Source organism: Salvelinus alpinus, chromosome 21, assembly GCF_045679555.1.
Source record: "Salvelinus alpinus chromosome 21, SLU_Salpinus.1, whole genome shotgun sequence".
Taxonomy (NCBI): Eukaryota; Metazoa; Chordata; class Actinopteri; order Salmoniformes; family Salmonidae; genus Salvelinus; species Salvelinus alpinus.
Window position 1 is genome coordinate 12,356,378 of NC_092106.1, and position 26,096 is coordinate 12,382,473.

The 26,096-nt window shown below is 43.1% G+C and overlaps 1 protein-coding gene across 1 annotated transcript in view; it reads right to left on the minus strand.

Annotated features, from left to right (window-relative positions):
• LOC139547838 (myelin protein zero-like protein 2) overlaps positions 1 to 24,764 on the minus strand; it is a 28,912-nt gene extending 4,148 nt beyond the window's left edge. Inside the window, exons 1-3 of the mRNA XM_071356962.1 lie at positions 24,505 to 24,764; positions 826 to 995; positions 190 to 400 (exon numbers count right to left, since the gene is read on the minus strand). Coding sequence (XP_071213063.1) covers positions 190 to 400; positions 826 to 995; positions 24,505 to 24,559 — 436 coding nt within the window. The 5' untranslated portion in view covers positions 24,560 to 24,764. The remainder of the gene's footprint in view (positions 1 to 189; positions 401 to 825; positions 996 to 24,504) is intronic.
• Between the last annotated feature and the right edge of the window lie 1,332 nt (positions 24,765 to 26,096).

A 26,096-nucleotide genomic window follows, 5' to 3' on the forward strand; every position in this document is an offset into this window, starting at 1 on the left:
TCGGCTAGTACCTCTTGTTGCTGTGAGAAAGGATCTGCTGGATGGAATAAATGACAAATGGGCCAGATTGGTTTTGTAAAGATTGCTGGGAGGTTTTCACAGCCTGAGGCCAAAGATTGGAAAGCATACATGTCTACAGTATATTTTAACCCAGCACCCTTGAACGCTTCACAGTAGACAGACACTAACCTGTGGTGACCACGGTTAGTTTCACCTCCCCTGCGTTGCCATGGACGTCCGGAGGGTTCTTCACCTGACAGCTGAATGTCCCATTGTAAGTGAACTTGACCTTACGTACCACGATGGAGGCGTCCCGCCCCATGATGTCACCTGCCCATATCGCCCGCTTATGGAAACGCCCGTCCGGGGGAGGGTAAGGCCTCTCATGGTAATAGAACACCTGACATAGATTGGCACAATGCTTAATGAGATCACAGTGCACCTCATTAGAGGGTAGTTAATTGCATCTAATTGACTTAATTGTCACCTCTGATTGAGTTTCTTTAACAATAGCGTTTCCGAAACAAGGTCATTTTTCTAAACTGTTCAGACAGATTTCAAAATGACGCTGACAAGGAGGTTGATGGTTGACTCAGAGGTCCTTGACAAACAACAGAATACAGACTATAAACACACACACACACACACACACACACACACACACACACACACACACACACACACACACACACACACACACACACACACACACACACACACACACACACACACACACACACACACACACACACACACACACACACTGTCTCTGAACTACATCTCGAGGATGCCCAGAGGGTTCCACAATTAGCCAGGGTCACTCACTGACTCTTCACGGCCAGGTCCGATGGGTCGGAAGCTCCATGAGACCGTGAGCGTTGCTGGGGTGATGGGCGAGCTGCTCTGGAAGGTACATTTCAGCCACACATCTGTACCGTTCACTGCCTCCACCTCCCCCGACGTTTCCACCCTCAGCCCACTGACCGGTAACAAGCCTGAAGCCACAGGAACACAGCACAGCACAGTAGTTATGCAACAGTAACTCTGCTAAACATACATACAACATCAATACTGTATGTTATCGATGTTTGTGTACAAACAGACCCTCACAGAAACACATAGACAGAGAAAATGCTGGAAAATGAAATAATTGGCTGCATTTTCCCTGCTCCAGATAATGGATTGAGAGACACCCACAGAATGGAGTCTGCAGTGTGGTCCACACACACACACACACACACACACACACACACACACACACACACACACACACACACACACACACACACACACACACACACACACACACACACACACACACACACACACACACACACACACACACACACACACACAAACTTCTGGCGCCGAAAAGAGATGGCCGCCTCGCTTCGCGTTCCTTGGAAAATATGCAGTATTTTGTTTTTTTATGTGTTATTTCTTACATCGGTACCCCAGGTAATCTTAGGTTTCATTACATACAGTCGGGAGGAACTACTGAATATACGATTAACGTCAACTCATCATCGTTCCTACCAGGAATATGACTTTCCCGAAACGGATCCAGTGTTTTGCCTTCCACCCAATACAATGGATCTGATCCCAGCCGGCGACCCTGTGCGACGCCGAAAAAGGGGCAAACGAGGCGGTCTCGTGGTCAGGCTTCGGAGACGGGCACATCGCGCTCCACTCCCTAGCATACTACTCGCCAATGTCCAGTCTCTTGACAATAAGGTTGACGAAATCCGAGCACGGGTAGCATTCCAGAGAGACATCAGGGATTGCAACGTGCTCTGCTTCACGGAAACATGGCTAACTCAAGAGACGCTAACGGAGTCGGTGCAGCCAGCTGGTTTCTTCATGCATCGCGCCAACAGAAACAAACATCTTTCCGGTAAGAAGAGGGGCGGGGGGGTATGCCTTATGATTAACGAGACGTGGTGTGATCATCATAACAACACACAGGAACTCAAGTCATTCTGTTCACCTGATCTAGAACTCCTCACAATCAAATGTCGACCGCATTATCTACCAAGGGAATTCTCTTCAATCATAATCACAGCCGTATATATTCCCCCCCAAGCAGACACATCGATGGCCCTGAACGAACTTTATCTGACTCTTTGTAAACTGGAAACCACACACCCTGAGGCTGCATTCATCGTAGCTGGGGATTTTAACAAGGCTAATCTAAAAACAAAACTCCCTAAATTCTATCAGCATATCGATTGTGCTACCAGGGCTGGAAAAACCCTAGATCATTGTTATACTAATTTCCGCAACGCATATAAGGCCCTCCCCCGCCCCCCTTTCGGAAAAGCTGACCACGACTCCATTTTGTTGATTCCAGCCTACAAACAGAAACTCAAACAACAAGCTCCCGCGCTCAGGTCTGTTCAACGCTGGTCCGACCAATCTGAATCCACGCTTCAAGACTGCTTCGATCACGCGGATTGGAATATGTTCCGCATTGCGTCCAACAACAATATTGACGAATATGCTGATTCGGTGAGCGAGTTCATTAGGAAGTGCATTGACGATGTCGTACCCACAGCAACGATTAAAACATTCCCAAACCAGAAACCGTGGATTGACGGCAGCATTCGCGTGAAACTGAAAGCGCGAACCACTGCTTTTAACCAGGGCAAGGTGACCGGAAGCATGACCGAATACAAACAGTGTAGCTATTCTCTCCGCAAGGCAATCAAACAGGCTAAGTCCCAGTACAGAGACAAAATCGAGTCGCAATTCAACAGCTCAGACACAAGAGGTATGTGGCAGGGTCTACAGTCAATCACGGATTACAAAAAGAAAACCAGCCCCGTCGCGGACCAGGATGTCTTGCTCCCAGACAGGCTAAACAACTTTTTTGCCCGCTTTGAGGACAATACAGTGCCACTGACACGGCCCCCTACCAAAACCTGCGGGCTCTCCTTCACTGCAGCCGAGGTGAGTAAAACATTTAAACGTGTTAACCCTCGCAAGGCTGCAGGCCCAGACGGCATTCCCAGCCGCGTCCTCAGAGCATGCGCAGACCAGCTGGCTGGTGTGTTTACGGACATATTCAATCAATCCTTATCCCAGTCTGCTGTTCCCACATGCTTCAAGAGGGCCACCATTGTTCCTGTTCCCAAGAAAGCTAAGGTAACTGAGCTAAACGACTACCGCCCCGTAGCACTCACTTCCGTCATCATGAAGTGCTTTGAGAGACTAGTCAAGGACCATATCACCTCCACCCTACCGGACACCCTAGACCCACTCCAATTTGCTTACCGACCCAATAGGTCCACAGACGACGCAATCGCAACCACACTGCACACTGCCCTAACCCATCTGGACAAGAGGAATACCCATGTGAGAATGCTGTTCATCGATTACAGCTCAGCATTTAACACCATAGTACCCTCCAAACTCGTCATCAAGCTCGAGACCCTGGGTCTCGACCCCGCCCTGTGCAACTGGGTCCTGGACTTCCTGACGGGCCGCCCCCAGGTGGTGAGGGTAGGTAACAACATCTCCACCCCGCTGATCCTCAACACTGGGGCCCCACAAGGGTGCGTTCTGAGCCCTCTCCTGTACTCCCTGTTCACCCACGACTGCGTGGCCATGCACGCCTCCAACTCAATCATCAAGTTTGCGGATGACACTACAGTGGTAGGCTTGATTACCAACAACGACGAGACGGCCTACAGGGAGGAGGTGAGGGCCCTCGGAGTGTGGTGTCAGGAAAATAACCTCACACTCAACGTCAACAAAACAAAGGAGATGATTGTGGACTTCAGGAAACAGCAGAGGGAGCACCCCCCTATCCACATCGACGGGTCAGTAGTGGAGAAGGTGGAAAGTTTTAAGTTCCTCGGTGTACACATCACGGACAAACTGAATTGGTCCACCCACACAGACAGCGTTGTGAAGAAGGCGCAGCAGCGCCTCTTCAACCTCAGGAGGCTGAAGAAATTCGGCTTGTCACCAAAAGCACTCACAAACTTCTACAGATGCACAATCGAGAGCATCCTGTCGGGCTGTATCACCGCCTGGTACGGCAGCTGCTCCGCCCACAACCGTAAGGCTCTCCAGAGGGTAGTGAGGTCTGCAGAACGCATCACCGGGGGCAAACTACCTGCCCTCCAGGACACCTACACCACCCGATGTCACAGGAAGGCCATAAAGATCATCAAGGACAACAACCACCCAAGCCACTGCCTGTTCACCCCGCTATCATCCAGAAGGCGAGGTCAGTACAGGTGCATCAAAGCAGGGACCGAGAGACTGAAAAACAGCTTCTATCTCAAGGCCATCAGACTGTTAAACAGCCACCACTAACATTTAGCGGCCGCTGCCAACATACTGACTCAACTCCAGCCACTTTAAAAATGGGAATTGATGGAAATTATGTAAAAATGTACCACTAGCCACTTTAAACAATGCCACTTAATATAATGTTTACATACCCTACATTACCCATCTCATATGTATATACTGTACTCTATATCATCTACTGCATCTTGCCATCTTTATGTAATACATGTACCACTAGCCACTTTAAACTATGCCACTTTATGTTTACATACCCTACAGTACTCATCTCATATGTATATACCGTACTCTATACCATCTACTGCATCTTGCCATGCCGTTCTGTACCACCACTCATTCATATATCTTTATGTACATATTCTTTATCCCTTTACACTTGTGTGTGTGTATAAGGTAGTAGTTGTGGAATTGTTAGGTTAGATTACTTGTTGGTTATTACTGCATTGTCGGAACTAGAAGCACAAGCATTTCGCTACACTCGCATTAACATCTGCTAACCATGTGTATGTGACTAATAAAATTTGATTTGATTTGATTTGACACACACACACACACACACACACACACACACACACACACACACGTAATCGCTCTCCAGTTCCTGTTTCACGACAAACAACATTACATCAGTGCTCGACTGATTATTTCTGTTCTCCTCTGATAATACATTGGTTTTAAATCGCGTTGGTGCAATTTTCACAAGTATGTGTTACATTTTCACAACTCTTAGTACAAAAAAAATATCATCAAAAAGGCAGTTGTTTCAAAACTATAAGCACATTTTTAATGGACTAAGTACAACACACAAAATAAATCACACTTTTCCACCAAACTTAATCAGTGTATCATCTTGAAATACAGTTCACATTGCAATACGTGTTCATATGAAGCAATTACTTTTCACAATGCAAAATTCACATTACTTTTGACATGATTGTCTTCTCATTTGTTAAAATAGATTTAGTATTACTTAATCAAATCAAATTGTATTTGTCACATGCTTTGTAGACAACAGGTGTAGACTAACAGTTAAATGCTTACTTTCGGGGCCTTTTCCAACAATGCAGCGTTAAAGACAAGATAAAACAGTAAATAAGAAATAGAAATAGTAACACAAGGAATAAATACACAGTGAACAACGAATAAAAATAACGAGTAAAGATAACATGGCTCTATACATTTTAGGGTGTCTAAAATGATATGTCTCTATACAGGGAGTAGCAGAACGCGTCGATGCGCAGGGGTAGGAGGTAATTGAGGTAGCAATTTACTGTACATATAGCCAGGGGTAAAGAGACTAGTTAACAGGATAGATAATAGACAGTAGCAGTGTGAAAATGTGTGTGTGTGTGTGTGGCGTCAGTATGCATGTGTGTGCATGGTATGTGTGAGTGGGCGTGTGTGTGTGTTGGGGTGTCAGTGTACTCTAAGTATGTGTGAGTGTGTGGATAGTGTCCAGTGTGTGCATAGAGTCAGTGCAAGAGAGTTAGTGCAAAAAAGGGTCAATGCAGGTAGTCTGGGTAGCCATTTGATCAGCTATTTAGCAGTTTTAAATATAAGTCTTATGGCTTGGGGTAGAAGCTGTTTAGGGTCCTGTGGGTTCCAGACTTGGTGCATTGGTACAGCTTGCCGTGAGGTACAAGAGAGAACAGTCTGTGGATTGGGTGGATGGAGTCTTTGACAATTTTGTGTGATGTACTGGACCCTCAGTAGCGCCTTGCGGTCAGATGCCAAGCAGTTGCTATATCAAGTGGTAATGCAGCCAGTCAAAATTCTCTCGATGGTGCAGCTGTAGAACTTTTTGATGAACTGAGGGCCCATGCCAAATCTTTTCAGCCTCCTGAGGGGGAAGAAGCATCGTCGTGCCTTCTTCACGACTGTGTTGGTCTGTTTGGACCATGATAGATCCTTAGTCATGTGGACACAGAGGAACTTGAAGGTCTCGACCCGCTCCACTACAGCCCAGTCGATGTGAATGAGGGCGTGCTCGGCCCTCCGTTTCCTGTAGTCCACTATCAGCTCCTTTGTCTTACTGACGTTGAGGGAGAATGGGTTAAATCAGGGTCCCCACAGAGTGTTTCTTGGTAGTCTTAAACAAAACTACTTCGAAACAAAGGTATATATTATGGGCTTAAAAAATATAAGACACCTGTACCATGTCCGATATTGAGTTGAAATGTATTCAATTTTGAGTTTGCATCACAATATTACACTTTATATACATCACAGAGGACTGAATTATAACAAAACTGTTTGACATAGAAACACGAGATTTTCAGTGTTTTAAAAAATATATATGTTTATTAATGATGAAATTATGAAAAATATTAGTAACATTCCACCCATGATGCCACTAGGTCATTTGACTGCAGGAAAGGTGTGTCACTGATCTACACACAATATCCCATAATGTCAAAGTGGAATTTTGTTTGTACAAATTTATTGAAATTAATAAAAAATGAAAAGCTGACATTTCTTGAGTAAATAATGATTAAACCCCTTTGTTACAGCAGCCTAAATAAGGTAAATAAGACTGCTCTTTGCCTTTGTAGGGCAGTTCAGGTGAATGCCCTGCCCTTGCCCTTAGTCTGCCTCCTGTCCCTCCTATCGCAATGGTTTTGTGATTTCACAACTGTTACAGCTCTCATAATATGTAAATGAGGTAATGGAGACTTTTCTTTTTACACACCTTCCTGAAACAATGGCACTATACTTTGCTTAAACCTGTTCTGCCTTAAAGATTAGTTGTTGACCTTTTGATTAGTTGTCCTTAAAGACTAGAATGTTCCCATGTGGTTTGCCAAAAAGATTACAAGATACTAACCCTGAATGACGAATGTGTGAACTATCAAACAGATGTCACATTTCTTGTTTCCTGCTTGTAGCAGGGCACGTTTAAAGTAATCCTTTTCTCTTACTTACAGTGCATTCGGAAAGTATTCAAACCCCTTCCCCTTTTCCATATTTTGTTACGTTACAGCCTTATTCTAAAATGGATTAAATAAAAAATGTTCCTCATCAATCTACACACAATACCCCATAATGACAAAGCGAAAACAGGGTTTTAATTTTTTTTGCAAATGTATTACAAATAAAAAACACAAATACCTTATTATTTACATGAGTATTCAGACTCTTTGCTATGAGACACGAAATTGAGCTCAGGTGCATCCTGTTTCCATTGACCATCCTTGAGATGTTTCTACAACTTGATTGGAATCCACCTGTGGTAAATGCAATTGATTGGACATGATTTGGAAAGGCACACATCTGTCTATATAAGGTCCCATAGTTAACAGTGCATGTCAGAGAAAAAACCAAGCCATGTGGTCGAAGGAATTGTCCGTAGAGCTCCGAAACAGGACTGTGTCGAGGCACAGATCTGGGGAAGGATACCAAAACATTTCTGCAGCTTTGAAGGTCACCAAGAACACAGTGTCCTCCATCATTCTTGAATGGAAGAAGTTTGGAACCACCAATACTCTTCCTAGAGCTGGCCCCCCAGCCAAACTGAGTAGTCAGGGGGAAAAGGGTCTTGGTCAGGGACATGACCAAGAACCCAATGGTCACTCTGACAAGAGCTCCAGAGTTTCTCTGTGGAGATGGTAAAACCTTCCAGAAGGACAACCATCTCTGCAGCACTCCACTAATCAGGCCTTTATGGTAGAGTGGCCAACAGAAGCCACTCCTCAATAAAAGGCACATGACAGTCCACTTGGAGTTTGCAAAAAGGCACCTAAAGGACTCTCAGATCAAAAGAAACAAGATTCTCTGGTCTGATGAAACCAAGATTGGCCTGAATGCCAAGCATCACATCTGGAGGAAACCTGGCATCATCCCTACGGTGAAGCATGCTGCTGGCAGCATCATGCTGTGGGGATGTTTTTCAGTGGCAGGGACTGGGAGACTAGCCAGGATCGAGGGAAAGATTAATGGAGCAGGTACAGAGATATCCTTAATGAAACCTGCTCCAGAGGGCTCAGGACCTCAGACTGGAGCGAAGGTACACCTTCCAACAGGACATCCACCCTAAGCACACAGCCAAGACAACACAGGAGTGGCTTTGGGTCTCTGAATGTCCTTGAGTGGCCCAGCCAGAGCCCGGACTTGAACCCGATCGAACATCTCTGGAAAGACCTGAAAATAGCTGTGCAGCACCGCTCCCCATTCAAATTGACAGAGAAGAACGGGAGAAAACCCCCAAATACAGGTGTGCCAAGCTTGTAGCATCATACACAAGAAGACTCAAGGCTGGAATCACTGCCAAAGGTGCTTCAACAAAGTACAGAGTACAGGCTCTGAATACTTATGTAAATGTGATATTTAAATGTTTTAGTTTTAAATATATTTACAAACATTTCTAAAAACCTGCTTTTGCTTTGTCATTATGTGGTATTGTGTGTAGATTGATGATGAAAAAAAAACAGTTTAATCCATTTTAGAATACAGTTGAAATGTAACAAAGTGTGGAAAAAGTAAAGAGGTCTGAATACTTTCCGAATGCACTGTAAATGTTACATGATTTCATGTGTTTCTGCAATGAGGGTGTGTAATGCAAGTCAAGGTGTCCTTGGATGAATGTTAGCAAGATGCATAACCAGCATTGTTAAAATAACTATTTAATTCAATCTGACCATAGCTGTTCACATCCTAAAAGAAGAATATGTTAAATCGTAGTCCATGAAGCGCTATTAATCGTAGTCCATGAAGGGCTATAACTGTATGTAACAAAAGGTATACCCATTACAGTAAATATCTATCCAAAATGACGTTGCTGGGGTCTTTTTGATGGGGGGGGGGGGTTCACACTGCTTTACTAAAATTGCATTGGAAAACGCAGTACTCTAATACAATACTACATGTTTATGCCATTTTCGCTTTTATCCAAAGTGACAACAGTCCACACATTTTTGTATGTGACCCCAGTGTGAATCGAATCCACAACTCTGTTCTTGCTAGTGCCATGCTCTTACTAACTGAGCCAAATAAGACATGAGCGTGCCACCCTCCATCAGGCCATGGATGAGGCATGCAATAACATCGAATCCAGACCTATGTCAGGCTTGTTTGGTAATACGGTCCTGGACATTTACTACAATGTAGATGAGAACCCTATGGTCAAATGCTCAAGACAGGCTTGCTGGAAACTAGCACCTGCCAAACGTTATGTTTTTTCCAGTCATTTAATTCGTAGAATTTTATTACAGGACACCTATGTTGTAATTATATCGGTAAATATATATTTTGGATCAATGGTTGTGTGGTGAAAGATGTCTCCAAACAAAATGAATGCAAAATAAAAGGTTTTGAATATAAGACTTGCTGCGTTACAAGTGTTACCAGTTTGGAGTTTTGTACTAAGAGTTTTGAAAATTCACCACATACTTGTGAAAATAGAACTGTAAAAAAAAGAAAAACTGTACTAAACGATCTTGTCCCCAATTAAATCAGAAGCCCTGCATATTCTGTCCAGGTGTCGTCCGAGTTACGATTGCCCTGTTTGCTTTGTGTTCTGAGTGAGTGTGTGTGTGTTCCAGGTAGAACCCTTTAAGAGCCATGTAGAACCCCCTGTGGAAAGTGTTCTACATGGACCCCTAAAGGGTTCTACCTGGAACCAAAAGGGTTCTTCAAAGGGTTCTCTTATGGGGACAGCCAAAGAACCCTTTTAGATTCTAGATTGCACCTTTTTTTCTAAGAGTGTATGTTTACCCTTTTATACTGAACAAAAATATAAATGCAACATGCAACAATTTAAAAGATTTTACTGAGTTACAGTTCATACGAGGAAATCAGTGAATTTAAATAAACAAATTAGGCCCTAATCTATGGATGTCACATGACTGGGAATAGAGATATGCATATGTTGGTCACAGATACCTTAAAAAAAAGGACCTCACAATGGGCCTCAGGATCTCATAACGGTAGTTTTCTGCATTCAAATTGTCATCGATAAAATGCAATTGTGTTTGTTGTCCATAGTTAACAGTATGACTACCCATTCCATAACCACCATGTGGCACTCTGTTCACAACGTTGACATCAGCAAACTACTCGCCCACACAACGCCATACACATGGTCTGCGGTTCTGAGGCCGGTTGGATGTACTGCCAAACTCTCTTAAACGACATTGAAGGCGACTTATGGTAGAGAAATGATCATTAAATTATTAGGCAACAGCTCTGGTGGACATTCCTGCAGTCAGCATGCGAATTGCAAGCTCCCTAAAAACTTTAGACATTCGGTGCAGCTGTGTAACGATCATGCTGTTTAATCAGCTTCTTGATATGCCTAACCTCTCAGGTGGATGGATGACCTTTTATTTTTATATATAGATTTTTTTGTTGTTGATTAAAACACAATCTACCTGCAGTGAAGCCACTCAACATTTACATTACATTCAGTCATCTAACCGTCTCCCGTCCAGAGCGACTCACAGTAGCAACCAGGATCAAGTGCCCCGCCCAAGGGCATGTCGACAGATCTCCCACCAAGTCAAGACGGGGAACCGAACAAGCGACGTATCGGCCACCGGCCCAAGCTCCCAACCGCCAGGCCACCAACCATTCAAGATCCCCCCCAAGCCACCGTCCCCCATCAACAGCAACCAACAAAATTAACAAGATAGGAAAAAAAAGAAAAACAAAGTAAAACAACAGAAAACATCAAGGTCAACAAAAATCAAAACAGCAAGGTCAACTGTGTATGTTTCAGTGCATGTGTGGCACTTTTTACACGTGTGTATGTGTCGGTGTGTGTACACGTGTGCGTTTGAGTGTGAGTAAAAGCATGTGTATACGGGTACGCGTCCAACCAGCTGGCGACGTCAGCCTCAGCAGACAGACATTGGACGTAACGGCGTTGCCCCTCGGCGTCATTCAAACATACTTTTTGTTTGTTAATTTTGACTTTTTTTTTGTTTTATCTTTGACCGTCATTCTATCCCCCGCCCAGCAACTCCTCTCTGGATGGATTATCTTGGCAAAGGAGAAATGCTCACTAACAAGGATGTAAACACACTTGTGCAAAACATTTGAGAAAAACAAGCTTTTTGTGCGTATGGAACATTTCTGGGATCTTTTATTTCAGCTCACAAAACATGGGACCAACACTTTACTTGACCAACACTTTATATTTTTGTTCAGTGTAATTAGAAGTAGTGTTTTGTCATTGAAATGAATGGAAAAAAATCTAATTCTATAGAAAGTGCAATAACCCTTTTTAACAGGGTAGGCAACAGGGGTGTTGTCCAACCCAATGACCAAGCAGAACATGACCTAGTCCTTTAAACCTCTGGGAAGATATGATCGGAAGTACATGGTTGTATTCATTAGGGCATACTGTAGCAAAACGTTTTGCAACAGAAATCAAAATTGAACAAGTACAGGTAGTCAGTCACCTTCCCGCTTCAATTTGTTTTCTTCTGTTTGGTGCTAATGAATATGACCCAGGGTCTATAAGGTCCTTTAGGGGCAAACACATGCACTTGAACCAGCTACATGTGATCTTCACTTAAACTGGATAACTACTGTATATGGCTGGCAACCAAATACAGTCATAATACTAATCGCTCTGATCTCGCCTCAAAATGCATGCATCCCTCCCGCACTGAGAGGGCTTTTGAAATGGATATAAGCCTATGGGTCCATATAGACTGGATGCTTGTTTATCTAATGCGTTCACTCATGTAGCTGGGAAAACAGCTGCTGGGCTCGGCTCCCCAGGAACCTATCTCATCCTTATCAGCAGCGCAGAGGGCTTCCTGTAGGCCACATTACTAGTAACCAGCCCCACTGTACATTAGACAGAGAGGGCCCTTTCTCTTCACCCCCACCAGAGGAGTTCCCCCTGGCCCTAATGTGTTTTAAATTGCCCAAAATCATTGGGGGGGGGGGGGTAGTTGGCGTGGCTGTTTTGTCTTTAGGGTGGGGGGCGGGGGCGCGGGGGTTTGGTAGAGGCAGACTGATTGGGGCAGCAGGTAGCCTAGTGGTTAGAGCGTTGGACTTCTAACCAAAAGGTTGCAAGATTGAATCCCCGAGCTGACAAGGTAAAAATATGTTGTTCTGTCCCTGAGCAAGGCAGTTAACCCACTGTTCCTAGGCTGTCATTGAAAATAAGATGTTTTTCTTAACTGACTTGCCTAGTAAAAAAGGTAAAATGTAAAAAAAAATGTTTAAAAATTGGGCCTGCCTTGATAAACAGGGCACAATTCTCAAGGACGAGAAAAATGCCTCTATTTAGGAGATCTAAGCTGGCTAGCTAGGCCTCTATCAGTCCCAGTTAATGACCGTGGCTGGCAGAAGGAGGACGAGGAGGAGGCTCAGACCTGGGCCAATCAGTCTTTCTGTCCACAGCAGACAGACTCCACACTGGCTTTGTTGTGAGTCAGGCATCACCCTCCTTCCCCAATACATTTATCTTCCACCAGGAAACTGGAGCAGAAAGGATGGGGGGGGGGGTTGGAGAGTGGAATGGGAGGGGGAGGTAGATTAAATTGGTTCTCACATGGTACTTATTTACAGTAGGTTCATCCAAACTCAAGTATGTTAGGTAATCATCTTAAAGATCACACTATGAGCCGCACATCATTTGAATTTGTGTAAAAATGTTTAATCATTTTCCTTTCATTTAGTAGAAGCATAAATAGCACTTATTTCTCTGGCATTAAATAATTGGCCCTGATTTAACTCGGAGATGATGCCTTCTGCTAATGCAGTAGCTTTTTGATGCCAGTGTTACTGATGAACAATTACTTCTCAGGATTTCTGAATCTAACGTGGGTTTTAGAGATTTAAAAAAGCTTGTAAAGTGTGTACCAATTACTTTAATAGCATATCATATATGTTATTATATGCTATTTAATGAGGAATTAGTGACAGTTACAATTACAAACAGGCACATTACTCAAATGAAAGCAATTGTTGATGTTATAAGCTGCACATCTAGCACATTCGGTTCCTTGGAAATTGTGGGAACGTAAGGTTTTGGTTTCTCATTGGTTCTGGGAATGAAGCCATACGTTTCCAGACTGGTAAAACTGAAGGTTTTTTCCACGTTCTGAGAACGGAAGTGAAAATTCCACCTGTTCAGGGAACCTTTTTATGTTGAAGGAAGGTTCTGACAACATTTGACTATGGTTCCCTGAAAGTTTTCCTATGAGGTTTTAATAAATTATAGGTTAGTTGAAGGTAATTAAATACTGTTCTGAGAACACACTGCTAGCTTAGTTTGTGTTAACTGCTTAACGCCAAGCACAGATAGGACACGAGGAAATTAATTTCCTTAAGCATTAATCATGCAAACACATTTCTTTTTTTATGGTGGCACGGCATCCGTGAGTTTCAAACCTGTTCTGTATCCATGAAACAGTCCACTGCGCCACCAGGATGGAGCTAGCATGCCATGAAGTGCGGCAAGTAGCCTAGTGGTTAAGAGTGTTGGGCCAAAGGTTGACTAAGTGACAACTCTGTTGGTGTGCCCTTGAGCAAGGCACTTAACCCTAATTGATCTGGATAAGAGCGTCTGCTAAATGACAGAAACATTTTTTTGTATATTTTTTCTACAATTTTTTTCTACAAAGTTGTGGACTCATTAAGATCAGGTGTGGCCATTTAGTGGGTGTGGCCAACACACCTGAATATACTTAAGATAGCGGATAGAGTTTTGTTGACGCTGAGAACAGAATGTGTATGTTTTTAAACAGCATTCTTTGAGCATTGCTCATGTTTTGTGGTTTTCCTGGAAAGTTTTCTTAACGTTCTCGGAACAATTAGCCACACCTGATCTTAAGTGCACGTATCCCGTGTGGTCCCGTGTGGCTCAGTTGGTAGAGCATGGCGCTTGCAACGCCAGGGTTGTGGCTTCATTCCCCACGGGGGGACCAGGATGAATATGTATGAACTTTCCAATTTGTAAGTCGCTCTGGATAAGAGCGTCTGCTAAATGACTTAAATGTAAATGTAATGTATCCATTGAAAACATAGGGTCATATAAGGCTATGCTCACTGAGTCTGTACATAGTCAAAGCTTAAGTTAAGGGTCAGTCACAGTGGTCAGGAATTCTGCCAAATAGCATTCTAGTTTGCTCAGTTTTTTTGTTAATTCTTTCCAATGTGTCAAGTAATTATCTTTTTGTTTTCTCATGATTTGGTTGGGTCAAATGTGTTGCTGTCCTGAGGCTCTGTGGGGTCTGTTTGTGTTTGTGAACAGAGCCCCAGGACCAGCTTGCTTAGGGGACTCTTCTCCAGGTTCATCTCTCTGTAGGTGATGGCTTTGTTATGGAAGATTTGGGAATCGCTTCCTTTTAGGTGGTTGTAGAATTTAACGGCTCTTTTCTGGATTTTGATCATTAGCGGGTATCGGCCTAATTCTGCTCTGCATGCATTATTAGGTGTTTTTCGTTGTACACGGAGGATGTTTTTGCAGAATTCTGCATGCAGAGTCTCAATTTGGTGTTTGTCACATTTTGTGAATTCTTGGTTGGTGATCGGAATCCCAGACCTCACAACCATAAAGGGCAATGGGTTCTATAACTGATTCAAGTATTTTTAGCCAGATCCTAATTGGTATGTTGCATTTTATGTTCCTTTTGATGGCATAGGCCCTTCCTGCCTTGTCTCTCAGATCGTTCACAGCTTTGTGGAAGTTACCTGTCGCGCTGATGTTTAGTCCCCGGTGCACAACTGAGCAAGAGGACAAGTACATTAGAGTGTCTAGTTTGAGAAACAGACGCCTTACAAGTCCTCAACTGGCAGCTTCATTAAATCTGCCTAGAAGGCCAGCATCCCAGAGTCGCCTCTTCACTGTTGACATTGAGACTGGTGTTTTGCGGGTACTATTGAATGAAGCTGCCAGTTGAGGACTTGCACTTGTGCAAATCTAACGAGTTGTTTTTACGTAATGTGAATACAAGGAATGGTTGCCTCTTTCATAAACGGTGGGATTTACATTGGATCTGGAAGAACAATGTAAGGCAAATCAACCAATCGGCACGGCTCTCCCCTCGGACTCAGGAAATTGTGTTCTTTACATTATTTCCAAGATCGTGTCTGAGTTGCTTTTTCTTCCCCCTTCATGACCAGACTCCTAGTCCGTCGGGAGGAAACCTGATTCTCTTACAGGTTAGGAGGAAGAAACACTTGGGCCGGGTCTCCTACACAACAACACAAAGCCTAAAAAGACTACAAAGACTCTCTTCTCTCCTTTGTGGTCAGAGATTTCACAAGCCCAGGTTACATTTACAAGAGCTCTTTCATATTGGGAGAGTAGAGCTGAGCTCAGGTATCAACCTGTATTCACAGGCCAGGGCTACAGAGAGGGGCAGGGCCAGGGGTGTTGAGTGTTCCAGTGGTGCCATGCAAAATATATGGTGGGATAGCTCCCCCTTGGACATCGACAAATATGCACAGTCGGCTACATACTATCACTATCACTCTCTCTCTCTCTGTCGCTCTCTCTCTCCCTCAATCCCCCCTGCATAGGGCTGTGGCGGTCATGCCATTTTGCCAGCCATCAATTTAATAGACACCATCACAATAAATCCATTGTTTATTTTAGGCAGGTCTAAAAAGAAACATGATGATATGAAGAAAATGTATTTCAGACGAACAGAATGTGAGTTGGCCGACTGTGTGTTAGTTATCTGGCTATGCTCCATGCCATAGGCTCTGTAGGCTTGTTCATTTAGCAGACAAGATATGCTTATAAGTCCCGTGCCATTATTTTATTTCTGTATGACTTTATACTAAGAACAATATAAATGAACTTAGCTGAATAAAATAGAAAGGATATTTTCCCCCATTACAGAGCGAGTGCGCATATGAAGTGTCTATGTTGAGCGTAAAAGTGATCATTTGAAACAGGTCCTAAGTGGTAGATTTATAGTTATTTGGCAACTTTAGTTGTGAATGATACAAACCTTATGTCCTAGAATGTCCTAGAAATCAAAACATATATGGGATGCATGATGCGACTATAGACTATCGATGATTTGAGAAAGTAGCAAAAATAAGTATGTGCTCTGTTCCTTGCTCCAGACTGCTGTTCTCTCATCAAGTGATCATATTTTCATCAGACTATTCTCAATTGAATCTTGTCTTTCGATTTAGAATGGCCCATTATGAAATGTGCAGCAAAAGGGGCACAGGCAAAAACACATGTCATCTGTACGCACTTGAATAGCGAATGGAGGCCGCACGCTTTCCCTCCAGTCCGTTTTGTAGGATACTGTGGTTTTATAGAGGATCAAGTGTTTAATATGAGTAACTGAGAAATAAATACAACAACACTTATTTCATTCCATTCATCAACCACTGTTTGAGGAGCATGTTCTCACTGTCTGACAGGTGATGTTCCTGTTTGAGGAGCATGCTCTCACTGCCTGACAGGTGATGTTCCTGTTTGAGGAGCATGTTCTCACTGTCTGACAGGTGATGTTCCTGTTTGAGGAGCATGTTCTCACTGTCTGACAGGTGATGTTCCTGTTTGAGGAGCATGTTCTCACTGTCTGACAGGTGATGTTCCTGTTTGAGGAGCATGCTCTCACTGTCTGACAGGTGATGTTCCTGTTTGAGGAGCATGTTCTCACTGTCTGACAGGTGATGTTCCTGTTCGAGGAGCATGCTCTCACTGCCCGACAGGTGATGTTCCTGTTAGAGGAGCATGTTCTCACTGTCTGACAGGTGATGTTCCTGTTCGAGGAGCATGCTCTCACTGTCTGACAGGTGATGTTCCTGTTAGAGGAGCATGTTCTCACTGTCTGACAGGTGATGTTCCTGTTCGAGGAGCATGCTCTCACTGTCTGACAGGTGATGTTCCTGTTCGAGGAGCATGCTCTCACTGCCCGACAGGTGATATTCCACCCAAACTCTGTATGCCATGGCCTCTCCAACCTTGTTCCTGCAACGACCCAGTGCTTCATTTGGAAAGCAAGTCAAATCTGTTCGGGAACATCGATAGTAACATGTTTTCGCAGCAAAACATATTTCACTAAACTGTTGACAGCCCGTGTGCGTGCTCGAGAAAGGAATAAAGGAGAAAGAGGAGGAGATGGAAATGCATGGTGGTGAGATATTCTATATAGCTAAAGGTAATATGTCACTCAATGAATTATGCCCTATTACTAGGCTATTCAAAATCAAATACAATACAATTCACTATAATTGTAGGCTTAATGTAAACCGCCATGCACAATCAATGAACCATCAACATCACCCAGGGCTATACGTTCTCTCCCAGACTCATGGATAGACATTTTGGAGCGTACTGTAGCATAAGGTAACCAGTCCATCCAGTATGCATAATAATACAGTCCACACTCAACGGCTAGACTAATTATGTACCAAAGACATCTTCAATCACTTTTATGTTTTACTGACATGCGTAATATGCGGTAGGCTATGTATTGTATAACGACATAACCATAATTTTAATTCCGTTTTTTTCCCGGGTTTACGTAAGAATACGCTCTAATATGCATATGGGTGTTTTGAATTAGTCACCACCTTAAAAAGCGCTGTCCGTTTCTTTGTTAGGCTTTGAAACAACATCCACAACCACCATGTTTTGCACTGTATCAACTAGAGGTCGACCTCTAGTCTCAACCTGCTGTTGATCTTCTCTCTTCAAATTGATCATCACAGTGAGGTGACTTTTAAAAGTAGGATAGTCCTACTGTTTTGATGATAATTGTTTGATGTGATTTTCCATTGATGTCAGAGTGGTTAGAGGGACAATAGAGTCCTGAGTACCAGGCCATTAGGACCTGATGGTAGTTAGCAAGTTGGGTACTACCAAAGCATGTCCAGAGGGCATAAAAGAAGATTACCGTGACTCAACGGTCACATGGAATTTCATTGTGGTCATGTCTCATGACTGCCGGTGTGGCGGTAATACGGTCACCACAACAGCCCTAGAGGGAGTCCCACTCTTTTTCCACCCTCTTCTCTCTCTCTCAACTTCCCCCTCTCCCCCTTTATTTATGAATTTAGGGGTGAACTGACAGACTACAATTAATCTTGTAGCATTGGCCAGGAGAAGTCTGTTTACGATAAGAAAGGATAAAAGTTTAATCCATCAAACCTCTCCCTCCTAGGCATCAACGCTGACTCAGGAAGTTCTCGACAGATTGTTGATTTGGATTCATTATTTTAAGTGGGCCTAGGTCCAACCCAACAAAATCACTACCGCCCACACCAATAACGCTCTAATGTTCGGAAGAAAACTTTTCCACACACCATATTTAAATTACAGGTAGCCATTTTGTTTAGTTGCATAGCGCCTTAGAGGTGGAGGATGACTTTGGAGCAGATATTTGAATGGATCAATTCATTTGAATATGTAAGTTTGTCCCAGGGACTCCATAAAACTTTTGACATAATACATGCAGTCTCTCACAGCGACAATTCTCTCATGCTCTGACATGTAAGCCTTTCATCAACATTCGTCACTTGGCTATTTACCTGGTTCTTGACTAATTTCCTTTTGGCTCTAACGACGTCAGATGAGCAGTCTGAAGTTACTGGAACTGGTTTCTTTTTCCTGAGGAAACCCACTAGAGTTAACTGGAAGTCCTTTTGTTTACATTATTGACAAATCGTTTGGGGAACAACAGAACAGTCCCCACAACAACTTTGTCATGCACAGGGAAGTACATATGAAATCAAACCATTGTTTCAGCAGCTTAGGGCCAAAACCGTTCTCATGATAATAATCAGGAGTTTTAAGAGTGGCTTTGCATTGAAAGCCCGGGAAAGCAGGTCCATCCCTTGACTTTATGAGGCTAGCTTATAGGGTGGAACTGGAGATAGACCAAGTGGCTATCAACTGTGCCCCTGGGCTGCCCATTCACTTTCTGCATAAAAGCGGCGTTGACTGTTTAGCATGTCAAAAACACACAGCTTTCCTTAGTGTTATTGACCATGTACTAATACCAGAGGCGGTTAGTAGTGGAACAGAAGCGACCTTTCTCTATTATGGCTAATTAGATGTTATCAACTATGCCAAACTGCCAACCAAATATCTGGAGGTTAGATAACCAGCACAGGCAATTCGCTATTGCTCTGAACTCATGTGTGTGTCAAGATGGTAAACCTGAATATCAAAACAAGCTGATACATGCATGGTTGTGTGCCTGTGAACTCTCATGGTCATGGGCACACAAGGCTGGTTGATAGGAAAGGATAGAAAGGAAACCTAGGTATGTACTTATGAAAGGAAACCCAGTCAAGGTACGAAAGAACATTTATCACCAATGGCAGAATATCACATAATGGTTAAGAGAGTATTGTGACGGCTTCTAATTCATGTTTTAGCTAAACAGGGGAAACAGTGATATTTACAATATCGAAACAACGTTTCTCTCTGGCCCAGAGTAGTCCAAAAGAGCCTAGAGAAGGGGTAGGAGTCCCTGGTCCTGGAGGGCCACAGGCACTTGATGTTTTTCATTTAACCGACCTGGAAGACCAGGTGTGTTGAATTTAGGCAATCACTGAACTGATCAATTAGCTCAGTTGGTCTGGTGTGGTGTCTAGTTGGGACAAAATCCTGTTACATCTGCGGCACTCCATGAACAGGGTTTCCTGCGAGCTCCTCTTTATTGGTCTAAAATAAGATTTTGCGTCGACAGTTGTGTATAGTGCTGCTACAGCCTAGGCTACTATAGTGTAGAGGACAGGCATGAGATTGATTCTTAGCCTAAATGCAATATATTTGAAAAATGCTACATGAATGTGAACATTTGAAAGAGTGAGAGTTTATACAGTTGCGTGAGTGATGCTCAAAAGCATCAACTGATCTCTGCCCGCACCCTCCCGCCCGACTAGCATCACTACTCTGAACGGTTCTAACTTAGAATATGTGTTACGGCCGTCGTTGAAGGAAGACCAAAGTGCAGCTTGGTGAGCGTACATATTCCTTTTATTTACGAAAATGTCGCCAACAAAACAACAAACGAAAGAAACAACCGTGAAGCTTACAGGGCTATAGTGCCACAAAAAAGGTTAACTACCCACACTGAAAGGAGGGGAAAAGGGCTACCTAAGTATGATTCCCAATCAGAGACAACGATAGACAGCTGTCCCTGATTGAGAACCATACCCGGCCAAAACATAGAAATAAAGAAACATAGAAAACAAAACATAGAATGCCCACCCCAAATCACACCCTGACCAAACCAACTAGAGACATAAAAAGGCTCTCTAAGGTCAGGGCATGACAATATGTGGACAACTATAAATACCTAGGTGTCTGGCTAGACTGTGAACTCTCCTTCCAGACTCACATTAAGCATCTCCAATCCAAAGTTAAATCTAGAATCGGATTCCTATTTCGCAACAATGCCTCCTTCACTCATGCTGCCAACCTTACCCTTGTAAAACTGACTATCCTACCGATCCTTGACTTCGGGGATGTAATTTACAAATTAGCCTCCAACACTCTACTCAGCAAATTGGATGCAGTCTATCACAGTGCCATCCGTTTTGTCACCAAAGCTCCATATACAGTCGTGGCCAAAAGTTTTGAGAATGACACAAATATTAATTTTCACAAAGTCTGCTGCCTCAGTTTGATTGGTGGCAATTTGCATATACTCCAGAATGTTATGAAGAGTGATCCGATGAATTGCAATTAATTGCAAAGTCCCTCTTTGCCATGCAAATGAACTGAATCCCCCAAAAACATTTCCAATGCATTTCAGCCCTGCCACAAAAGGAACAGCTGACATCATGTCAGTGATTCTCTCATTAACACAGGTGTGAGTGTTGACAAAGACAAGGCTGGAGATCACTCTGTCATGCTGATTGAGTTCGAATAACAGACTGGAAGCTTCAAAAGGAGGGTGGTGCTTGGAATCATTGTTCTTCCTCTGTCAACCATGGTTACCTGCAAGGAAACACGTGCGGTCATCATTGCTTTGCACAAAAAGGGCTTCACAGGCAAGCATATTGCTGCCAGTAAGATTGCACCTAAATCAACCATTTATCGGATCATCAAGAACTTCAAGGAGAGCGGTTCAATTGTTGTGAAGAAGGCTTCAGGGCGCCCAAGAAAGTCCAGAAAGTGCCAGGACCGTCTCCTAAAGTTGATTCCGCTGTGGGATCGGGGCACCACCAGTACAGAGCTTGCTCAGGAATGGCAGCAGGCAGGTGTGAGTGCATCTGCATGCACAGTGAGGCGAAGACTTTTGGAGGATGGCCTGGTGTCAAGAAGGGCAGCAAAGAAGCCACTTCTCTGCAGGAAAAACATCAGGGACAGACTGATATTCTGCAAAAGGTACAGGGATTGGACTGCTGAGGACTGAGGTAAAGTCATTTTCTCTGATGAATCCCCTTTCCGATTGTTTGGGGCATCCGGAAAAACGCTTGTTCGGAGAAGACAAGGTGAGCGCTGCCATCAGTCCTGTGTCATTCCAACAGTAAAGCATCCTGAGACCATTCATGTGTGGGGTTGCTTCTCAGCCAAGGGAGTGGGCTCACTCACAATTTTGCCTAAGAACACAGCCATGAATAAAGAATGGTACCAACACATCCTCCGAGAGCAACTTCTCCCAACCATCCAGGAACAATTTGGTGACGAACAATGCCTTTTAGAGCATGATGGAGCACCTTGCCATAAGGCAAAAGTGATAACTAAGTGGCTCGGGGAACAAAACATCGATATTTTGGGTCCATGGCCAGGAAACTCCCCAGACCTTAATCCCATTGAGAACTTGTGGTCAATCCTCAAGAGGCGGGTGGACAAACAAAAACCCACAAATTCTGACAAACTCCAAGAATTGACTATGCAAGAATGGGGTGCCATCAGTCAGGATGTGGCCCAGAAGTTAATTGACGGCATGCCAGGGCGGATTGCAGAGGTCTTGAAAAAGAAGGGTCAACACTGCAAATATTGACTCTTTGCATCAACTTCATGTAATTGTCAATAAAAGCCTTTGACACTTATGAAATGCTTGTAATTATACTTCAGTATTCCATAGTAACATCTGAGAAAAATATCTAAAGACACTGAAGCAGCAAACTTTGTGAAAATTAATATTTGTGTCATTCTCAAAACTTCTGGCCACGACTGTACTACCCACCACTGCGACCTGTATGCTCTTGTTGGCTGGTCCTTGCTACATATTAATCACCAAACCCACTGGCGACTTATAGTGTCATCTATAAGTCTTTGCTAGGTATAGCTCCGCCTTATCTCAGCTCACTGGTCACCATAGCAACACCCACCCGTAGCATGCGCTCCAGCAGGTATATTTCACTGGTCATCCCCAAAGCCAACACCTCCTTTGGCCGTCTTTGTTTCAGTTCTCTGCTACCAATGACGGGAACGAATTGCAAAAATCACTGAAGTTGGAGACTTATATCTCCCTCACTAACTTTAAGCATCAGCTGTCAGAGCAGGTTACCAATCGCTGCAGCTGTACACAGCCTATCTGTAAATAGCCCATCCAACCAACTACCTACCTCATCCCCATATTTATTTTTCTGCTCTTTTGCATACCAGTATTTCTACTTGCACATCCTCATCTGTACATATATCCCTCCAGTGTAAATTGCTAAATTGTAATTACTTTGCCACTATTGGCCTATTTATTGCCTTACCTTCTTACTTCATTTGCACACACTGTATACACATTTTTCTATTGTGTTATTGACTGTACGTTTGTTTATCCCATGTGTAACTCTGTGTCGTTGTTTTTGTCGCACTGCTTTGCTTTATATTGGCCAGATCGCAGCTGTAAATGAGAACTTGTTCTCAACTGGCCTACCTGGTTAAATAAAGGTTAAATAAAAAAATATATGAAAAAATACCACCAGAGGTCTCTTCACAATCCACAAGTCCAGAACAGACTATGGGAGGCGCACAGTACTACATAGAGCGATGACTAAATGGAACTATATTCCACATCAAGTAACTCACGCAAGCAGTAGAATCTTCTTATTTTTTTAAACAGATAAAAATACACCTTATGGAACAGCGAGGACTGTGAAAAGTCACACACATAGGTACAAACACCCAACAACAAACACATATAACCTACACACTATACACACACACACGTACACCTGGACTGTGTGTAGTAGTAGAGTGGTGGCCGGAGAGCACACACTTAATGTATTGTGAAATCTGTTGTAAAATGTGTTTTAATGTTTAAAATGCTGCCTTGGCCGCAGCTAATGGGGATCCATAATAAATACAAATACAAAATATTGTCTATCTTTATTAGCACATTTAGTCAGGCACTCTGTCAATATGAAGGAATTATTGCTCGGCACATGCTGTCAATGTAACCCTAAGCAGTTTGTGCTTTGCTTGAACCTATGCATATAATCCATTGATAGCATACAGTTGGACACTTCCAGAGATGAAGTCAAGGTTAAATAGGCCTACTGTCCTCCAGAGGAATATCAGTGATGCCCACCAGTGCATGAAACTAAACATGTGTCAATTAACTTCAATTAGTCCAGCATGCTAAATTGTATACATGTTAACTTAATAGCCTAAAATTTGAACTATTTTCAGTGTCATCTGTTTATTACATATCCACTGAGGGTCTTTGTATGTGCCAAGATAGTAGCTCATATGATACACTAGCGACATCCTGCGACATCCTTTGGCTTTGTTCACGGGAAACAGGTGGACCTTCCTATCCGGCGGTCAGAATCTCAGAACCCTTTGCTAGCACGCAAGCACGGATACACATGATCAAAAGCAGGAAAGTAATTATGTTGCATGAAGCTTCAAAACAATGCGTCTTTGCCTCAATACCGACAAAATAATGTAAAGTCATTAAGGGGCTATAGGCAAGTTGCATTTTATAATCACGTAGGAACGCTCAGGCGACCAACCCTATACCGCAGCAACGCATGGAGCTAAATTCCCACTTCCCTTTGACGCACATCGGACACTCGGGTCAGGTTGGAGACTCTTCCGGTATTCATAATGTTTTCACCACTTTAGTGCTCTAATGCATAGAACAGCTACTTCAACGTCTCACGATAGCATCGTAATGATGTGTCGAGTGAAGGATGGAGGAGAAACATTACTGACACGAAATAACCTAACCATATGATCTAAACTACTATAACCAGAGATTAATAATACACACAATTACTATTATATTGACTAGTTTCCATTGTTTGGATTAATTCAACATTAGTAGAGCATAAATCAAAACAACTCCGCACACTCACCTGAAGCTGCCAGTCCGGACAAGAGGACGAGGAGATAAAAATGCTTTACGCTCATTGGAAAAGGTGTCCGTCCGGAGTCGACCAAATTGCCTAGACCCTTGTGGTGTCCCCACCAACCCACTGAATAAAATCAAAATGGACTTGACACTTCGATGCTATAAACTCGCTGAACTCTTCTGGACCTGTAGTTAAGCCTGTCTGTAAACCCCAAGCCTACCCGCACTGACTGGCGGTCTCAGACGATGTGGGACACGTCTCAACTCGTTCCTGCCCTCGTCATTTTTGACGGTCTCCCACCTTTTTCGAGCAGAGTAACAAACCTTCACTCTATTCTTAGCTAATTTTCCCTTGCTGAAGTTGGGGAAGACAAACATTTTTATATTATTTTCCAACCTGTTGAGCCACCAAACGTTTCAGATTTTACTGCCATTCCATTACTTACATAATTGTTTTTGTCAGTGGCAAATTTTTATCCAGACTAAGATGGTGCCCCCAACATAAATGTAAACAGTGAACTTAAAACACATCAGCGTAAAACGTTTTTAAGGCTTCATAAAATGACATGTTGATGCTGTAGTCTATGAGGCAAAGAGTTATGCCATATTTGGCACAACACCAAAGGCCCAATGACTGTTTATATCCCCCTATAGTATGTCTATGCCTATAACATAATTTGCAAAGCATTTTTAAGCCTAGTGCTTATGAAGAATAATATGCTTTTAAACCTTTATGTATAGTTATGTGTTGTGAGACCTATAGATCCAACGTTTGTTATTATTGAGCCTTTGTAAACCAATGGGGCCAGTTTCCCTCAATTTTGTTGGTGTGGCCACTGGCTTTATGTCAGTTCAAAGTTGTGATAACAGGGGGCACAAACGAGCTATATTCTCTGGTCCTTATCATCAAGGTTCCACACAAAGTACCACTGATGCTCTCATCCAAACCTGTCAAATATACACAAACATCGCTTTTCAAATGATTCATTTCAAATGAGAGACTTTAGTTCAAACAATTTATTGTAATAGACAAAACACAGGCCTACACATAGGCTTACAGCAACACAATAAGAAACAACGTGACAAAATCATTCAGTCATATCTACAAGTCAAAACCATTGTGTGTGTGGTATTGTAAAAATAATTTAGGTACTGGCCTATGTATTTTCTTTAAAAAGCAATTATGTGGGATGGAAACAAAGCACTAATAGGTACATTTAGGGGTAACTCCTTCAGTATAGACCCAGAGGCGGTAGAGAAAGCAAGACACCCCACTCTGGGGGCGGCGCCACTCTGGTCTACTTATTGCCCCCGAGCGGGGAGAGACAATAAGTAGACCAGAGCCATTGGTCTCACATGGGAACGCCTACTTACACAGACAGGAAACTTGACCATTTTTTCCAATGGTAAACTGCCTGAGTAAGACATCTTCATTCATCCACCATCTTTGATAGGCTTACAGTATAACCACACTCTAAAAATAAAATGTTTCTGGAGTATCCTTTAGGGGTTCTTCAAATTGAAACTGGGTGGGAACCCCTTAAGTTCTTCAAAGAACCCCTTTTAATGGATCCTCAAATAACCTTTTGAAGAACC